At 38.1% G+C, this 19,706-nt stretch overlaps 1 protein-coding gene across 1 annotated transcript in view; it reads left to right on the plus strand.

Annotated features, from left to right (window-relative positions):
* Nucleotides 1-19,706, plus strand: part of DNAH12 (dynein axonemal heavy chain 12) — a 276,436-nt gene that overhangs the window by 240,142 nt on the left and 16,588 nt on the right. The window contains exons 63-67 of the mRNA XM_036266455.1: nt 7,046-7,204; nt 7,369-7,513; nt 14,685-14,835; nt 15,055-15,308; nt 15,517-15,657. Coding sequence (XP_036122348.1) covers nt 7,046-7,204; nt 7,369-7,513; nt 14,685-14,835; nt 15,055-15,308; nt 15,517-15,657 — 850 coding nt within the window. The remainder of the gene's footprint in view (nt 1-7,045; nt 7,205-7,368; nt 7,514-14,684; nt 14,836-15,054; nt 15,309-15,516; nt 15,658-19,706) is intronic.

Consider the following 19,706-nt stretch of genomic DNA (forward strand, 5'->3'; position numbering starts at 1 on the left):
TTAGAGGGAGTGAGTCCGATAAGTCTGTGCGCAGGCCCTTGAAGAGGAGCTGCCTGGAGCTCCAGCTGTCTCAGCCTCCCTGAGCCTCAGTTCCCGCTGGTTTTTCCAGCCAGAAGTTATGGGGACTTCTCTTCCTGGCCCCGGAACCCTGAGCGGGGCACCTGGTGTGGAACAGGGACCCCTCAGTCCTCAGGGAGGACCTTCCCTGCCGAGGTATCCTCCTGATATTTATCTGCCACATGTGGATGTGGGACCAGCCCCTCTGCCTCCTCACTTTCTACCAGTCTCGGTGTGGCTGCTGCTTTAATTTCGTAGTTGTAGGACTTCCATTCAGCTTATTTTCAGGCAGCTTTGAATAATGGTTGTTCTGTAGTTTAGTTGTAACTTTGATGTGGTTGTGGGAGGACGTGATACCGCATTTACCTATGCTGCCATCTTGACCAGAAGTCTGCTTTTTCTTAATTTATTTATTTAAAAAAGCTGCCTGGAATATCCAATCAATAAAGATGGCTGCTCTGGCCTTGCCAGTGTGGTTCAGTGAATTGAGCATCATCCCATGAACTGAGAGGTCCTGGTTCAATTCCTGGTCAGGGCACATGCCCAGGATGCAGGCCTGATCCCTGGGGGGTGGGGGGCCTTGAAAGAGGCAGCTGATCAATGTTTCTCTCTCACATCAATATTTCTCTTGCCCTCTCCCTTCCTCTCTCTCTCAATAATCAATTAAAAAATATACATATATATAAAGATGACTGCTCTGTTTAATTTATTATTTTACTTGTATATTTCTCTACAATAGTTTTGGTATTTTTAGGTTTATTTGATTTTTAAAATTTAGATCACTTAGAATCAGATTTTTATATACACAAAATAAGTTTCTGGGATTTTGATTGGGATTACACTGAATCTATAGATCAACTTGGGAAGAACTGACACACTTTTAACAATATTGAGTTGTTTAACAATATCCCTCCATTTATTTTATTCTTCTTTGATTTCTTTCATCACAATTTTGTAATTTTCCTCATATAGATCTTGTACATAATTTTTTATATTTATACCTAAGTATTTCATTTTTGCAAATGCAAATGGTATTGTGTTTTTCATTTCAAATTTCACTTATTTGTTGCTGACATATGGGAAAGTGACTGAATTTTGTGTGTTAACATTGTATCATGCAATCTTGCTATAATCACTTATTAATCCCAGGAGTTTTTAATCAATTCTTTTGGATTTTCTACTTAGTCAATCATGTCATCTGTGAACAAGGACAGTTTTGTTTTCTCCTTTCTAATCTATCCATCTTTTTTTTTTTTTTCTTATCTTATTGGATTAGCTAGGATTTCCAGTATAATATTGAAAAGGGGTGGTGAAAGGGGACATCCTGTCTTGTTCCTGATCTTAGTGGGAGAGCTAATTTCTCATGTTTGAGTATGATGTTAGCTATAGTATTTTTTTTATTTTTATCCTCACCTGAGGACATTTTTGCATTCATCTTCAAATAGAGCAGGAGGGAGAGAGAGAGAAAAAACATTGACGTGAGAGAGACACATTGAGTGGTTGCCACCCATACGACCCCAACTGGGGCCTGGGTCAAACTGCAACAGAGGTACATACCCTTAGGGACTCTCTTGTCCGCAGGCCAACGTTCTAATCACTGAGCCAAACTGGCCAGGGCTAGCTATAGTATTTTTTGCAGATATTCTTTATAAAGTTGAAAAAGTTCCCCTCTATTCCTAGCTTTCTGAAAATTTGTTATCATGAAAGTATTGGATTTTGTCAAATGTTTTTTCTGCATCTACTGATATAATCATGTGATTTGTCTTCTTTAGCTTTTAAATTAATCTTCATTGTTGAAAGTATTACAGATGGCCCTGGCCGGTTTGGCTCAGCGGTTAGAGCGTCCGCCTGCGGTCCGGAGAGACCCGGGTTCGGTTCCCGCTAAGGGCATGTACCTTGGTTGCAGTTTGTCCCCGGCCCTGGTTGGTCGTGCGGGTGGCAGCCACTCGATGTGTCCCTTTCACATCGATGTTTCCCTCTCTCTCTCTTCCTCTCTCTCCCTCCCACTCTGTCTGTACAAAAAATGGAAAAATGTCCTCGAATGAGGATAAAAAAAAAAAAAAAAAAAAAGCCATGGCCGGTTTGGCTCAGCGGTTAGAGCGTCGGCCTGCGGTCCCGAGAGACCCGGGTTCGGTTCCCGCTAAGGGCACGTACCTCGGTTGCAGTTTGTCCCTGGCCCTGGTTGGTCGTGCGGGTGGCAGCCACTCGATGTGTCCCTTCACGTCGATGTTTCTCTCTCTCTCTCCCTCCCACTCTATCTGAACAAAAAATGTCCTCGGGTGAGGATAAAAAAAAGAAAGTATTACAGATGTCTCCCAATTTTCCCAATTGACCCCTTTACCCCACTAGCTTGTCGATGTGATAGATTTTGTTATTAATTTTTTAATGTTGAACCAGCCTTGCATACCCGAAAGAAATCTAACTCAGTTGTGGAGTATAATTCTTTTTCTGCATGGTTAGATTTAATTTGGTAATATTTCTTGAAGATTTGTGCATACATGTTCATGAAAGAAATTAGTCTGTAGTTTTCTTTTCTCATAATGTCTTTGTCTCTTTTGGTATTTGGATAATGTTGGCCTCGTAGAATGATTTAAGTATTCCTTCTGCTATTTTCTGGAAGAGATTGCAAACAATAATTGGTATGACTTCTTCCTAAATGATTGGCAGAATTCTCCAGAACCCACCTTAGCAGAGTGCTTTCTGTTTTAAAAGGTTATATTATTGATTCAATTTATTAAATAGATATAGGTCTGTTATAAACTGATTATTTGTGTCTCCCTCAGTTTCATGTGTTGAAGCCATAACCCCCAATGTGGCTATATTTAGAGATGAGGCTTCTAAGGAAGTGATTCAGGTCAGCTCAAGTCATAAGGGTGTGGCCTTGATCTGTTAGAATTAATGTCCTTAAAAAAAAAAAGACAAAAAACAAGGGAGAGGTACCAGAGATCTCTCTCTCTCCATGGGCAGAAAAATACCATGTTAGAATACAATGAGAAGGTGACTAAGCCATGAAAAAAGGCCAGAACCTTGATCTTGGACTTTTAGCCTCAGAACTGTGAGAAAATAAATTTCTGTTACTTATGTGACCCAGGCTGTGGTGTTTTGTTAAGGCAGCACAAGCAGACTAATAAATTACATTCAGATTATCTGTTGCTCATTGTGTGAATTGTGGCAGATTGTATCTTCCAATGAATTGATTTACTTCAAATTTGTGGGCACAGTTATTCAACATATTCCTCTATTATCTTTTTTTAAAAATCCTTACTCGAGGATTTGGCTCAGCAGTTAGAGCGTCGGCCTGCGGTCTGGAGAGACCCGGATTCGGTTCCCGCTAAGGACATATACTTCAGTTGCAGTTTGTCCCCGGCCCTGGTTGGGTCATGTGGGTGGCAACCACTCGATGTGTCCCTTTCACATCGATGTTTCTCTCCTCTCTCTCTCTCTCTCTCCCTCCCTCCCTCCCTCCCTCCCACTCTATCTGAACAAAATATCAAAAAATGTTCTCGGGTGAGGGTAAAAATAAATAAATAAATAAATCCTCACTCGAGGATATTTTTCTACTGATCTTCAGATAGAGTGGGAGGGAGGGAGAGAGAGAAACATCGACATGAGAGGGTCACTTCAACTGGTTGCCTCTCGAACAACCCCGACCAGGGCCAGGAACTGAACTGCAACCAAGATACATGCCCCTAATTGGAAGTGAACCCACAACTCTTTGTTCTAGGGGCTGACACTCTAACTGCTGAGCCAAACTGGTCAGGGCTCCTTTATTTATTTTAAATTTCCATATAGGATTTGTTTTTCTACCTGAAAAACACTCATTAGTCTTCATTTAGTACTTAATTATGATTGTTGGTTATGAATTCTCTTCACTCTCTTTTGTATGAGAACATCTTTATTTCTGAAGGGTATTATTCTCAAAGGGTATTTTTGCTGAGTTTAGAATTTTCTTTCAGTGCCTTGAAACTATTGTCTTCTAGCTTCCATTGCTCTGAGTTCTCTTTCTCTTTTCTTTTTCGCTCAATCCTTTCACACACACACAACACACACACACACACACACACACACACACACACGCCCCTCCGAATTGTCTTTTGCTCTCTACCTGACTCTGTCTCTGTTTTGCTCGGTAGATCAGTTTGTTTATTAAATTCCTCATATGAGTGAAATCCTATGGTACTTGTCTTTCTCTGACTGGCTTATTTCACTTAGCATAATATTCTTCAGGTCCACTCATGCTGTCACTAAGAATAAAATTGTCTTCCTTTTTATGGCACAGTAGTAGTCCATTGTGTAAATGTACCACAGTTTTTTTATCCACTCATCTGCTAATGGACATTTGGGCTGCTTCCAAATCTTGGCTATTGTAAATAACACTGCAATAAACATAGGGGTGAATATATTCTTTCAAATTAGTGTTTGGGATTTCTTCAGATAAATCCCAGAAGAGGAATCACTGGATCATAAGGCAGGTCCATTTTTTATTTTTTAAGGTAATTCCGTACTGCTTTCTGCAGTGGCTGCACCAATCTTAAAGGGAATGCTTCTGGTTTTTTGCCTATCAAGTATGATGCTGACTATGGGTTTGTCATATATGACCTTTATTTTTTATTTATTTATTTTTATCCTCACCGAGGACATTTTTTCATTTTTTGTTCAGATAGAGTGGGAGGGAGAGAGAGGAAAAGAGAGAGAGAGAGAAACATCAATGTGGCTGCCCCCTGTACCACCAACCAGGACCAGGGACAAACTGCAACTGAGGCACTTGCCCCTAGCGGGAACCGAACCCAGGTCTCTCTGGACCGCAGGCCGACACTCCAACCGCTGAGCCAAACCGGCCAGGGCTATGTGACCATTGAGGTATGTTTCATCTATTCCCATTTTGTTGAGTTTTTATCACAAATAGGTGCTGGATTTTATCAAATGCTTTTTCTGCATCTATTGATATGATCATGTGGTTTTTATCCTTCAAATGCTTCAGTTGTTTATGTGATGTATCACATTTATTGTTTTGTGGATGTTGTACCAACCTTGGATCTCTGGAATAAATCCCACTTCATCATGGTGTATGATCTTTTTAATGTATTGCTGGATTCAGTTTGCTAATATTCTGTTGAGGATTTTAGCATCTATGTTCATCAGGGATATTGGCCTATAATTTTCTTTCTTTGCTGTGTCTTTATCTGTTTTTGGAATTAGGATAATGCTGGCCTTGTTAAATGAGCTTGGGAGACTTCCCGCTTCCTGAATTTTTTGGAATAGTTTGGCAAGAATAGGTGTTAGTTCTTCTTTGAATGTTTGGTAAAATGCACTTGTAAAGCCATCAGGTCTAGGTTTTTTTTTTATCTCTTTTGTTAATTTTATTCTGTCCATTATTTCTTTAGGGTTATAGTTTACTTTTTAACTTTTCACAGTCTATCTTTAGGTAAAACTATACATGTAATGTTAAACATTTTACTTGTACATGTGTTATAAATCCCACAGCACATTGTTATTTTGCTTTAAATAATTACGTTTTAAAGAGACTTAAAAAGAAAAAGACTTTTATGTTTACCCACATAGTTACCATTTCTGGAGCTTTTTATTTTTTGTGTAGATCCAAATTTCCATCTACTTAAAACTTTCTTTAACATTCTTATAGTGTAAGTGTGCTAGTAACAAATCCTTTCAAATTCTATAGATCTTGGGGTGGAAGGAGGGATCAGTAAATTTTTTTTTAGATTTTGCATTTTTTATCTCTGGAAATTGCATTTGGTTATTTTTGTATTGCTTATTTCTGCCTTCATTATCTTTATGTTTCATTTTAACTCCTTCAGCATATTTATAATATCTCTTTTAACATTTTTTTTCTGCTTGTTGTATCATCACCATCACTTCTATGTCTGTATCTATTGACTGATATTTCTCTTGCTTATGGATGTTGTGAATTTTACATTGGTAAATGCTGAGGTTTTGTATTCATTTAAAGAGCACTAGACTACTTTTTCAGGAAACTAAATTACTGCTGGATTAGCTTGATCTGTTCAAGGCTTCTTTTTAGCTTTCTTAAGGCATTTTTAGAGTAGACTTTATTCTAAGGCTACATTAGCTTCACTACTAAGGTGTGATCTCTCTGCTATCGCTACTGAATTCCTCTGGTGTTGAACAAAGATTCAACTCTAGAAAGATTCATTTCTAGTTTTGTGTGAGCTCTGGTAGCTACTCAGTTTACAGCTCCTCAGATATTCTTTGCCGGGCCTTCTAGAGTTTTACCCTACTCACACATGACTTAGAATTTACTAAACCTATGTGGGTTTCTAAAGTTTCTTTTCCATGCCTCCCCTTCCTCTCTGTATTCTGCCCACAAATTCCAGTCATCTCAGCCTTACTTTTTAAAATTTTTATTTATCTTTATTGTTGAAAATATTAAAGATATCCATCCTTTTTTACCCTTACTGACCCCCTCCTCCCTGCTCTCTTCTTCCACCTGCCTTCATTGCACTATTGTCTGTGTCCACTGGTTATGCATATATGCAAATGAGTTCTTTGGTTTCTCTCTTCCTGCCCTACCCCCCAAATCCTTCCCTTTGAGGTTTGTCAGTCTATTCCCTACTTCCATGTCTCTAGATCTATTTTGTTCACAGGTTTTTTTGTTCATTAGATTCCACAAATAAGTGAGATCTCTAGTAGAGATCTCTTCAACTCAGCAATACTGCCAAACTCTGATCTTGGTCTCCTCCCTGCTTTATAATCTGGAACATGCCTCCAGGCAGATAGCTGAGTCAATCATAAGAGTCACCTTATTTGTCTTCCTTTTTTAGGGACCTCAGTTCTGTACTGGCTATTGTATAATTTCCAAACATAGTTCTTTTATTCATTTGTTCAGTTTTCTCATTGTTTATAGCAGTAGGGGAAGTCATTCATGTTTATTTTATCCCAGTTATAGAAGCAGAAATGTATTCAATTTTAAAATCAACAATTTACAACAGTCCTTATTTTGGGAATACAGGGCAAAGAAAGAGATTGACTACCAGGAATTTATGTTTCTTTTAACCGGAGGAGTAAGCCTTAAGACTGCTGAGAAAAATCCTGATCCAACATGGTTACAGGATAAAAGCTGGGAGGAAATTTGTCGTGCTAGTGAATTTCCTGCCTTCCAAGGATTCAGGTAATTGTTTAAACTTGATGATTTAGCATTGAATAGTGATGTATAAATTTGTAATCTGGTGTTTTTTAAATGGTCCTATAGCTATCCTCATTCATCTCCTTGCTCAACAATCTCTTTTTAAACTTTTCCCAATAAAAGAATAATTATTAATTTTTTTCCATTAGGACACATTTTTGTGAATATATAGATGAATGGCGGGAAATATATGACAGTAAAGAGCCACACAATGCTAAATTTCCAGCACCAATGGATCAGAAGTTAAATGAACTACAGAAAATAATAATTCTTCGGTGTTTAAGACCCGATAAGGTAAAAGACAAATATATTCCATTTGGAACCAGATAATTTGTCATTTTTGAAGCACTAGGTTTAAAATTATTGTTATTTGACTTACTAACCCTTATTTCAGATGCTCAAAGGGGTTCATGGAGCACCTTGGATCTATAGATTTACAATTTTGTTCAACTTGGTAAAATTTTAGCCATTATTTTTTCCAATATTTTTAGCTACCCCACCCATTATTCTAATTAAATATACACTAGACTGCTTGATATTATACCACGGTGACTGATACTCTGATATATTTTTTTTAATCCTCACTGGAGGATATTTTTTTATTTATCTTCAGATAGAGAGTGTGTGGGGGAGAGAGAGAGAGAGAGAGAGAGAAACATCGACGTGAGAAGGACACATCGACAGGTTGCCTCCCTCACAACCCTGATCAGGGCTGGAGTTGAACTGCAACTGAGGTACGTGCCCTTGGCTGGAATCAAACCCATGACTCGTTGGTCCATGGGCTGACACTCTAACTGCTGAGCCAATCCAGCCAGGGTTCTGATCATTATTTTTAAATATTTTATATCACTGTGCTTCAGTTTGGATAGTTTCTATTGCTATCTTTAAGTTCGCTAATTTTTTCTTTTGTAGTGTCTACTCTTATTAATCCCATCCAATTAATTTTTTGTTTCAGCTAGTATATGTTTCATTTCTACAAAATTTATTTGCTTTTTTTTTATACATTCTACTTCTCTTTTCATTCTGTTCATGTTTTTCTTTAAATACTTGAACACAGTTTTCTTTAAATATTTTAACAGTTTTAAATCTTTGACTACTAATTTTATCATTTCTCAATCTGTTTCTATTTACTGATTTTATTTTTGAATTTATATTATATTTTACTGCTTCTTGGCATGCCCAGGAAAGCTTCATTGGATGACGACTTTTTTTTATTATTTGAATTGTTATCTTCCTTTAAAGATTGTTGAATTTTGTTCTGCTGGTTCAGGGTTTAGCAAAAACACCTGTAAACCAAATCCAGGCCATGACCCATGGGCTAAGAATGGTTTTTACACTTTAAAGGTTGGTTAAAAGAAAAGAAAAAGAATACACAGCAGAAATTGTATGTGGCCCACAAAGCCTAAAATATTTACTATCTAGCACTCTATAGAAAAAATTTGCCGACCCCTCTGGGTGGGTAGTTAAATTACTTAAATTCAGATTTTTTCCTTTCAAAGATTTTTTTAAGATTTGTTAGGGAAGGGGTAGAGAATAGCCTTTACTCAATGGATAGTTTAGCTCCACAAGTGTAGCCCTCGTGAGGCCTTTCCTGAATGCCCCAAGTGATCACCAAGGACTCTTCCCTGTGGCTGTTGGGAACTTGAGTGATTTCCAGCCTTGCATGAACTCTGATAACTCCTCTGGTCCCTGGTTCACAGCTCCCCAGTCACTCTTTGCTTGGCCTATGCATGCACTCCATAAGATTCAGCAAATTTTCAAGGCCACTGTTGTGCAGATTACTAAGCTCTTTCCCTTCTAATTTGAACTCTGCAATTTCCAGCAGCTACAGCTTTCTTAAACACAGTCTAGAATGTACCTCCCAGAAGAAAACCAAGGTAATAAGTCTCACCTTGTTTGTTTCCTCTTTATCAGGGATCACAGCCCTGTACCACCTATTACCTGAATAGCCCAATGTCTGAAAATGATTGTTTCATTAATTTTGTCCATTTTTTTGTTTATGGTGAGAGAATAAATCTGGTCCCTGTTACTCCATATATGCTGAAAGTAGAAGCTGGTAGAAAATCTTGTAAATGTCACAATTTTATTAGTTGAAACACGCACAGCCCAGCCGTTGTGGCTCACTGTTGAGCATCAACCGGTGTACCAAGAGGTCGCCAGTTAGATTCCTGATCATGGCACATGCCCAGGTTGTGGGCCCAATCCCCAGTTGGGGGCATGCAGGAGGCGGCCAATGTTCTCTCTCATCGATGTTTCTCTCTCTCTTTCCCTCTCCCTTTCTCTCTAAAAATCAATAAAGAAAAAAAAAACATGCACTAAAATCTTTCTATAGGTAAAATAAACAGGGTGCTCATTTTCACACATTTAAGATGATTATGTTACAAAAGGAAAAAAAAATTTTTTTTTTATCCTTTCTTGAGGACATTTTCCCACTTTCTGTTCAGATAGAGTGAGGGATAGAGAGAGAGAGAGAGAGAGAGAGAGAGAGAGAGAGAGAAACATCTATGTGAAAGGGACACATCGAATGGTTGCCACCCACACGATGCAACCAGGGCCAGGGACAAACTGCAACCGAGATATGTGCCCTTAGCGGGAACTGAACCCGGGTCTCTCTGGACCGCAGGCCGACACTCTAACCGCTGAGCCAAACCAGCTAGGGCAAGGAAAAAAAATTTTAACTTTATTTTTATTGTTGACACTATTACAAATGTCCCCATTTCCCCCCACCACCCACCACCCCTTTGCCCACCTCCACCCACCCCCCTTCCCTCTACCCATCCCCACACTGTTGTCTGTGTGTATGGATTATGCATATATGTTCTTTGGCTAATCTCTTCACCTTCTTTCATCCATCCTCCCTCCCCCCTCCCCTCTGACAGCTGTAAGTCTGTTTCATGTATACATGACTCTGGAGAGAGAGCAAAACATCCATCGGCTGCTTCCTGCATGCCCCTTACTGAGGATTGAGCTTGTAACCCAGGCAGGTGCCCTGACCGGGAATCAAACTGGGACCTCTCAGTCCATGGGATGACACTTAGTCCACTGAGCCACACTATCCAGGCTCTGGTTCTAGTTTTTTTATCAGTTTATTTTATTCATTAGATTCCACATATAAGTGAGATCAAAAGGAAAAATTTTAAGCAGATAAAACTAAAAACTATGCTCATACATGTGGTTTAAACTGAGTAAGTCACTTGTCTTTTCTGAGCTCAGGTTATACCACTTATAAAATGAAGGTGTTGAAAGTGATTGTGATGGTCCCTTCCTTCCTTCCTTCCTTCCTTCCTTCCTTCCTTCCTTCCTTCCTTCCTTCCTTCCTTCCTTCCTTCTTCTTCCTTCCTTCCTTCTTCCTTCTTTCTTCCTTCTCCTTCCTTCCTTCCTTCCTTCCTTCCTTCCTTCCTTCCTTCCTTCCTTCCCTCCTTCCTTCCTTTCTTTCTCTCTCTCTCTCCCTTCCTTTTCTTTCTTTCTTCTTTCTTTCTTTCTTTCTTTCTTTCTTTCTTTCTTTCTTTCTTTCTCTCTCTCTCCCTTCCTTTTCTTTCTTTCTTTCTCTCTCTCTCTCCCTTCCTTTTCTCTCTTTCTTTCTTTCTTTCTTTCTTTCTTTCTTTCTTTCTTTCTTTTCCCTCCCTCCCTCCCTCCCTCCCTCCCTCCCTCCATTCCTTCCTTCCTTCCTTCCTTCCTTCCACATTTTATGTTTTGATTAAAGTTTCACAAGGAGCATTATCTAACGTTTCATTCAGTCTCTGAGTAGGTTCAAACAGAGGCCTGCATAGTTACTTGACTCCTGAGTATTTGTCCTTGCTGTAACTCCCAAAGACCCTTGTACATAATTAAAACGTATGCCATTCCTTTTTACCTGATAGTTGTGTGTATATACATGTTTCTTCCACTAGACAATAAGTCCCTTGAAGGCCAAAACAATACTTTATTCATTATTTTATCACTAGCTGCCTCCCTTGTTCATGGTAAAATGGGGAATGTGAATCTCTGCATCTGGGAAACACCTGCCTATTTGCCCTCCACTGAACGGCTCCCTGATGGTCAATGGAGATGTTGCTTCAATACCATGTGTGGAGTTATTTCTTAGTCTGCTATGCTTGGGAGCCTGTGCTTAAACATCACAGCACTTACCACGATAGAACATATAGTAATTGTTTATTTGTTAGGGTTTCCCATTACACTGTGAACTTCTTGAAGTCAGGACTCATGTCTTATTTTGCTATATATCTCCAGGACTTAAAACAGTGCCTAGCAAATGGTAGAAGCTCAATAAATATCTGTGAATTGAGTTGAATTGAATTAAACTAAATTCAATTAAAGTATGCATTAATCAGGATTCTCCAGAGAAACAGAATCAATAGGAGGGAGGGAGGGAGGGAGGGAGGGAGGGAGGGAGAGAGAGAGAGAGAGAGAGAGAGAGAGAGAGAGAGAAATGCAGAGTTTAAGGAATTGGCTTATGTGACTGTGGAGGCTGACAAGTCCAAAATCTGTAGGCTGGAGATCCAAGGAAGAGTTGATGTTGCAGCTCAAGTCCAAAGGCAGTTTGCTGGCAGAATTCCCTCTTCCTCAGTGGAAGTCAGTCTTTTTTCTCTTAAGTGCTTTAACTGATTGGACCCACGTTATGGAGGGCAATCTGTTTTACTCAGTCTAGTGAATTCACTGTTAATCTCTAAAATATCTTCGCAGCAACATCTAGACTGAATATCTGGGTACTATGTCCTAGCCAAACTGACACATACAATTAACTATCACAAAATCCATCTCCAAGTCTGTTCAAATCTCCATAATTTCTTCTCTAGAGTATCTTCCATAAAGGATCAAAATCTTATTGAAAAGTCGTATTACTTTTTCTTACATTAAATTACTGGAACAAGGTACTTTTTCTATCGAAAACTATTATACTTGATTGCAGTTACATCATCTCAGGGAAATTGCCCCTGGCCAGTGCATAGAGTAATCGGAAGCAAGTCTCTGTGTCCTCAACATCTCCCCTTTCTTAAAATGTATATTGAAAATCTACTGTACTAGGTAAAAACTATACCTGATATTAATGGTAAAAGAATAAAAAAGATTTCATCATTGCTCATAAGTTATTAAAGAAAGAAATAAAAAACTGCTATGTCATTGTGAGACCCTTTTTGAAAAACCTTTAGAATAATGACAAAAGTACAGCTTAACAATCTTCTTACTTTGACTAATTGGACCTGTTGTGTGCCATTCCACTCTTATCTCCTCCTTGAAACTTCCACTGCTTCCGACTACAGAATTGCTCACAACTACGCAAAATTACTCATGTATAAAGTTCCATCCTTCCTTCCCATGTATTCCACAGACCTTCTAGGACTACAGAAGCCTGCGTTTCTCTCTCCTCTTTTCATTGATTCCTACAGTTTCCATTTTAGAAAGTTGTTTGGCATTTGGAAGATAATACCCAATACCTATTTATACTTATTTTCTGCTGCTAATGTTGATAAATATAATGTATTATATTTGATAAAAATAATGTATTCTTCTATTTTAAAATAATTTTAATATAATTTACAAGTTAGTAACATATTCCTGTGGTTCAAAACTGAAACAGTTTTGAATCACATGCATATATGAATACAATGAAAGGTGTATCTTCAGTTTTTATCCCTGAGTTATTCAACATCCTTTCCCTCAGGCAATTAATGTCATCTGCTTCTGTCATCCTATTATGCATATATAAATATGCATGCATGTAATTTTTCCATTTATTTTTAACACAAATGGTAGCATCCACTGTTTTATTTTTATTTTCCCTATCAGTTCATAAAAAGCTTTTTCATTCTTTTTTACAATTGCATGGTATTCCATTGTATGAGTATACCATAATTTCTTTAACCAGTTCCTATTGATGGATCTTTATAATATTTATATATTGCCTACTATAAAAATGCTGCAATGAACAACCTTATTCAAAAGTCATTTCTCACTTGTGCAACTCGTAGGAATAAAATTGCTGTGTAAGTGGGTTTGTCCATTTGTAATTTTATAGATATTGCCAAATTGCCCTCCATGAAATTTATACCAGATTACTCTTCCACAGCATAAGATGAATATGTCTGTTCATGCTTACTTTTGCCCACACCATATGTTGCCAAGCTTTGGGATCTTTGACAAGCTAAGTAGAGGGTTTGAGGAATTTGGGGGCTGATCAAGGAAAAAGATGACCATTCGGTGGAAGTAGTACACATGAACTTCAATGGATGATGCTTTGACAGTTTTGCATGCTAGGGAGAGAGAAGTCTTTCACAACAGGAGTCTGTCAAAAGGTCTGGGAATAGTGGGTGGGGTTGGGGGGAGGTCACTATTCTAAGGGGAGGAAGGCAGAGAAACTCCCAAAGGAGAGGGGGTTCATGTAGTGTCTAGGTGATATTGCTTAGCTGCTGGGAGTCTTTGGATCAGAATTCTGAAGGGCAGCAGACTGTTGAGGTAGTAATGTCCTGGGCCTTATCTTATTTATCTATGACTAGTAAATATTCGGTGTAGCTCAACATTTAGGCAGGCTCTAAATGGCTAAAATTCTGATTATTTGGGCTATGTTGAAAACAACTGGATATGTTTAAATTTTATTTTGGTACTGGTGAACTTTTGAACTAACAGGTTTCAACCTGCTGTGAAGAAATAAACAATCTAGGAGTGAATATACAGAGGCTATCTCTGTCCCATTTACATACCAATGTGATAAGTGAAAATGGTATCTAAGTGTAGTTATAATTTGTATTTTATGAGTATTAAAGTATAGACTAAGTGCCAAAACAAAAAGACCTAAAATACAGTGGCTTAAATACAATAGAATTAATTTCTCTCTCTCCAAATACCCCAGGACAAATGCTTGAGGGCTGACAGACCAGCTCTGTTTTTGAGATCATCTAGAGATTCAAATTCCTTCTCTCATGCTAGAGGCCCATAGAGTATGGTCCTCATCAGTAAGATAGAAGATGGCTCATGAACACTACATCTGTTGAAGAGAAAGAGTATTGAAGGCAAACAGCGTCCTTATAAAAATATGATCTGGAAGCCCCACTTATAATTTCTACTTGTATCCCTGTGGCCAAAACTTAGTACATGGCCACATCTAACTTCAAGAAAGGTTGGGTAAACTTGGAGTTTTATTCCAAAAGGAAACAAAGAAGAGGGACACTTTGCACCCTCTGCTATACTGAATGAGGTTGAACATCTCTTCATATGTTTAAGATCTATTTCTATTTTATTTTCTATAAGCTGTTCATCATCTTTGCTCGTTTTTCTTTTGGATTGTTAGTCTTGCCCCATCAATTTATAGACACTTTTTAAGTATTAGGGAAATCACACATTGTCTGTGATACACTGTGGGTTTTCCTTGGCCATTAAACTCATGTTTTACTTTGTTGGTTTTCAGTAATAATCAAAGTTATGTGAAATAAAATTTCTCTAAAGAGCATATCTCTTTTCTCTTTAACAGATAACACCAGCTATAACAAATTATGTAACTGACAAATTGGGGAAAAAGTTTGTAGAGCCTCCACCATTTGATTTGACAAAGAGTTACTTGGATTCAAATTGCACCATACCCTTAATTTTTGTGCTATCTCCAGGAGCAGATCCCATGGCCAGTAAGTGTATATACTGTCAACTTTAAAGAAATTATAAATAAATCATCATACTTAATATCCATTTTTATTTGACTGTAAATCAGTTAGTAAATTTGGCATTGATAAGGAAAGGTAACTAGAATTTTCCAATTAAATACCTATTACTGAAACATAAGACATATTTTATCATTTTAGTATAAGCAGTGAAACCATTTTTTTTTTGTGTGTGTGCCCTCTTAGGCCTGCTGAAATTTGCAAATGACAAAGCTATGTCTGGCAATAAATTTCAAGCTATTTCACTGGGACAGGGACAAGGACCAATTGCAGCAAAAATGATTAAAGAAGCAATAGAAGAAGGAACTTGGGTTTGCCTACAGAATTGTCACCTTGCTGTCTCCTGGATGCCCACGTTGGAAAAAATATGTGAAGATTTTTCCACTGAAGTCTGTAACTCGTCCTTTAGGCTTTGGCTCACAAGTTATCCATCTCCAAAGGTATATTTATTTCCTATGGAATTCAGTACGCTTATTTAATTATTTTTTACATTGTGTATGTTAAACAAGATTTAAATGCTTAACTTTAAGAGGTTTTAAAAGAACATTTCTGGAGTCCTCTGTTGTGCCTATTTTTAATCCAGTGGTATATGCATTTTTAGGACTCAAACTGGCTGCCTTAAGTAATGCTCTGTTTATTTTGTCTTAGTTCCCAGTAACAATTCTACAGAATGGAGTAAAAATGACTAACGAACCTCCCACAGGTCTTCGGCTAAATCTCCTCCAGTCGTATCTCACTGATCCGATTTCTGATCTTCAGTTTTTTAATGGATGCCAGGGAAAAGAGCTGGTAATATTTAGCTTTAAAAATATGTTTTTATAATGACAAAATATGAAAATATAAGCATTGTATTTAATAATGTTAAAGTTTAGGCATTTACTAAGAAGATAGAAATTGTACCTATCTTGGCTATCAGTTTATTCCCAATAGTTTGTTTGTGTTCTGTTTCCCAAGTAGTAGATAGTCAAATAAATATTTGTTGAATAAATGAATATATCTTAGTTTGTAAACCAAAACCCAATGGTGTATTTAATTAAGACCCAAGAATAACTATATATGTTCACCTCATTTATTCATTCAACAAATATGTGTGTTAGGAACCATTCTAGGTACTAGATATAAAACAATGAGAATAAAGTAAACCACCACCCCCAAAAAGAATCTGCTATCATGGAACTTAAATAGCAATAATGTTTTGACATATTAATCATGCTTTTCAATGTATCCATGTAAAACAGTTTTGCACATAGTATTGGGGATTTGGGGAGTCCCAAGAAATAGTACATCTTTTCCATGCCTGAATTCTTACCAATTAAGAAGCAAGGAAAGATATAAATACATGGGAATCAAATTATAACCTTAATTATTGATTTAGACTAGGTTGGAAGTTGTAGTTTATGTCTATGAACAAATGGGCTTTATAAAACTGAACCCAGAATTAAGCAGATTTATCCACCCAAAGAAAGAGAGGAAAAATTCCTTCCTGCAGAAAACTCACTTATAAGAGACAAAAGGGAGAAGAAGCTGAGCAAAGCATATCTGGTTAACTTTCCCCAAATTTACTGAGCAGATAGGTCACTCCCCTCTCCTGCAGTGAGTAAAAGGAAGAAGAAAATTCAGGAGTGTTATATTAATTGAGGTTTCTCTGCATGGAAGAAAAACATCAGTACTAGGGGAAACTTCCCTGCCCTCACCTCCAACACATGCATGCTATTTTTATTTGCCTATTTGAGCTAGAAAAATAATGATATTGAAGATAAATGATTGAATTCTTTGGAAACAAGATAGTTTCTTTCTGCTTAATGATACTTTCTGTATGCCCTGATTCTGAATGATGATTTTGTTTGTAACTCTGGGAGAAAAAAAGGGATATGTGGTAGTTTTAGCTATGAAGGGAGATTAGTAGAATGGAGAAGGTTTGGTGTCTGATCCCCACCCAGGGTCTGAACTCCTATAATTAGAGGAGAGAGAGCCAGAAGCAGAGAATGGAAACTTTTAAAGATTCTAAACACAAGCAAAGATGCTTTGAGGCTTATACGACCCAAATAAAGAATGGCACTGAGTTAGAGAAGCAGCACTCTCCTGTATTATAACGTGGAGCAAGCAATGTTGGCATCATTTTATTGAGATTAGCACATGTGTCATCATTTTTATTCACCAAGCAACTATTCTGGTAGTAAAAACAGAGAAGCTAGCGTAAGAGAAGAAAAAGGGTGTAGTTGCCCTGTGACATTGGTTCTCAGTGTGCATTACATTCTTCTGGTGGGGATAACTGCTAGAATTTCTAACTCATTTGGTCTGGGGTAGAGCTTAAAATGTACAGTTCTAACACATTTCTAAGTGATGCTGATATTGATGGCCCTGCAAGCATACTTTGAGAACCATTCACCCTACAATTTCTGTAGCTGACATTTTTTTAAATATGTTTTTATTGCTTTTTTAGAGAAAGAGGAAGGGAGAGAGAGAGAAAAACATCAATGTGAGAGAGAAACATCTGTCAGCCGCCTCCTGCATGCCCCCTACTGGGGATCAAGCCCGCAACCCACAACCTGAGTATGTACCCTGACCAGGAATCAAACTGGGACCTCTCAGTCCATGGGACAACATTCAATCTGCTGAGCCACACTATCTTGGCTGACTTTTTTTTTTTTTTTTTTGCAGATATATATGAAACTCCTTTGGAGGCTCCCCAGAATAACTGGGATGCCTTCTTTTTTTTTTTTTTTGGTACGTGCCCCTAGCTGCTAGGACCTAGTGGGAACTGAACCCGGGACTCTCTGGTCTGCAGGCCGACGCTCCAACCGCTGAGCCAAACCGGCCAGGGCATGGGATGCCTTTTGATAAGGCTAATTTATGGCCACTGGGCCAGCAGTAATTTGAACTATCATCATTTGTCTATTAAAACTAAATATGATCTTTACAATCACAGGTAAATTGACATCCTAGGCATTTGAGTTACCTAGTAGTGATGATATATTAATTATTTGTCAGTTTATATATATCTCCTATATTCAGCTGTGTGCCCCTTAAGGGCAGGGATACATTTGTATATTTCTATCCATTCATCCAATAAATATTTCTTGAACACATTAGGTATAAGGCACTCTTCTAGGAACTGGTAATATGGTGATGAACTTATGAGCATATAAAATACATAAATATATAAAAATCTCTGTCTTCGTGGAGCTTACATTCTAGTCAAGGGAAATATATGTAAAGCAATTTTAACCATAATCCCCATAAACGTGGGGAGGTGGGCTTGTTAAAGTTACAAATACCAGTGGCCCACTCCTGGAGATTCTAATTCACTAAGTCCAAAGTGGAGCTCAAGAGGTGGTACAAATAAACAAATAACAAAAAAAAATTTAAATGTTAACTGGGTTGGGGACCACTGCCATAATTGTATTGCGAACAATGGGAAGACAAAGAAAGGAAGGGAGGATAGGAACAAGCATTTGTTGAACACCAGCAGGTTCCAGGTAGTTTAAATATACAAGTCTTATAACCCTATAATATAGGTATCATTGTCACAACCTTGTGATAATAAGGAAATTCAGGCAAATCAAATAAATTATCAAAGTCATATAGCTCCAAAGTATTAGAGGTGGGATTTGGTACCCAGATCACCCTGTCTCTTCCCACTTTTGTGTGATTAACTAACTCTTCTTGGCTGTTGAAGAAAGCTTCTTGGAGGAAATGACATTTGAAGTAGGCACAAGAAGTATGCCAAAAGGCACAGAATTATGACAAAGCTGTTGAAAGAGCAACAAGTAGCTTATTTTGGCTTGACTGGTGTGAAATAAGAGTGGGAAGGAATATAGGAAAAAGGCTGTGAAAATCTTTATATGCATTGCTAAGGAATTTGGATGAGTAAACACAAAACAGCACCATGTCATAGAAAACAAACCAAAAGGCAGACCCCATTGATGCTGGGTTGATGATACCATCTTTAGGTAGATGATGATATCAGCCTGCTGCCCCCTTGAGTTAGTCACAAGAAGTACCCTGGAAAATGGAATTCAGAAATCAGTTCAAAAAATACACATGGGGTTGGGTGAATGCTGTCTTTAGAAAATAATTTTTAAGGGTGCGTGCGTGTGTGTGTGTGTGTGTGCGCGCGCGCGCGCGCGTGCGCGCCGCGCACCCATGCTGACTCTCTCGGCCTGCGAGGGGTCATCGCAGCGCAGTGAACTATAAGCAGACACTGCTTGGAGTGAGGGGGCACGCAAGGGAGCAAATGTTCCAGATCTCTGGATGCAGCCCAATTAATTTGCAAAGTGTTTTAGGTAATTTAGTCCTTGAGATCTTGTCTCTGCTGACTTTACAGCCAAGCCTAGCATACTTCCTGTCTCTCACTGTTTTCAGCAGAGATACATAACAAATACATTCACACTTGGGCAATAAGCCCATTGGCACTTTCAGGATGGCTTTCCGAACCCATATCATGCGTACCTTATTTATGCACATGCATACTTTGATCCTTGGCTGGCCAGGCCGCAAGAATGCATACCTCAAGGTTACATTTTGTTCATCCACCAAACCCCAACACTACAGTATATATACATATATATGTATTTAGAATATATAGATTGATGTAAGCAGTGCTTTATGAGTTTAGACTTATCTTAGGCTGACAGCATTTCATCCTAAGTATGCATCTTTCTATATTCCGTTCCTAATATTTCTCTCATACCACAGGAGCCTTCTTGGCTCACAAGCACAGACCAAAAATGCAGAGAAATTATCCCCTCTTTAAGAAACCCATTATGTGAAAATATGTGGAATATACCTAAATTAGTTTATTGCTCTCATTGACAAAAGGTTTTCCCCTATTAAAT

The sequence above is a fragment of the Molossus molossus genome, unplaced genomic scaffold (genome assembly GCF_014108415.1).
Source record: "Molossus molossus isolate mMolMol1 unplaced genomic scaffold, mMolMol1.p scaffold_m16_p_18, whole genome shotgun sequence".
NCBI lineage: Eukaryota > Metazoa > Chordata > Mammalia > Chiroptera > Molossidae > Molossus > Molossus molossus.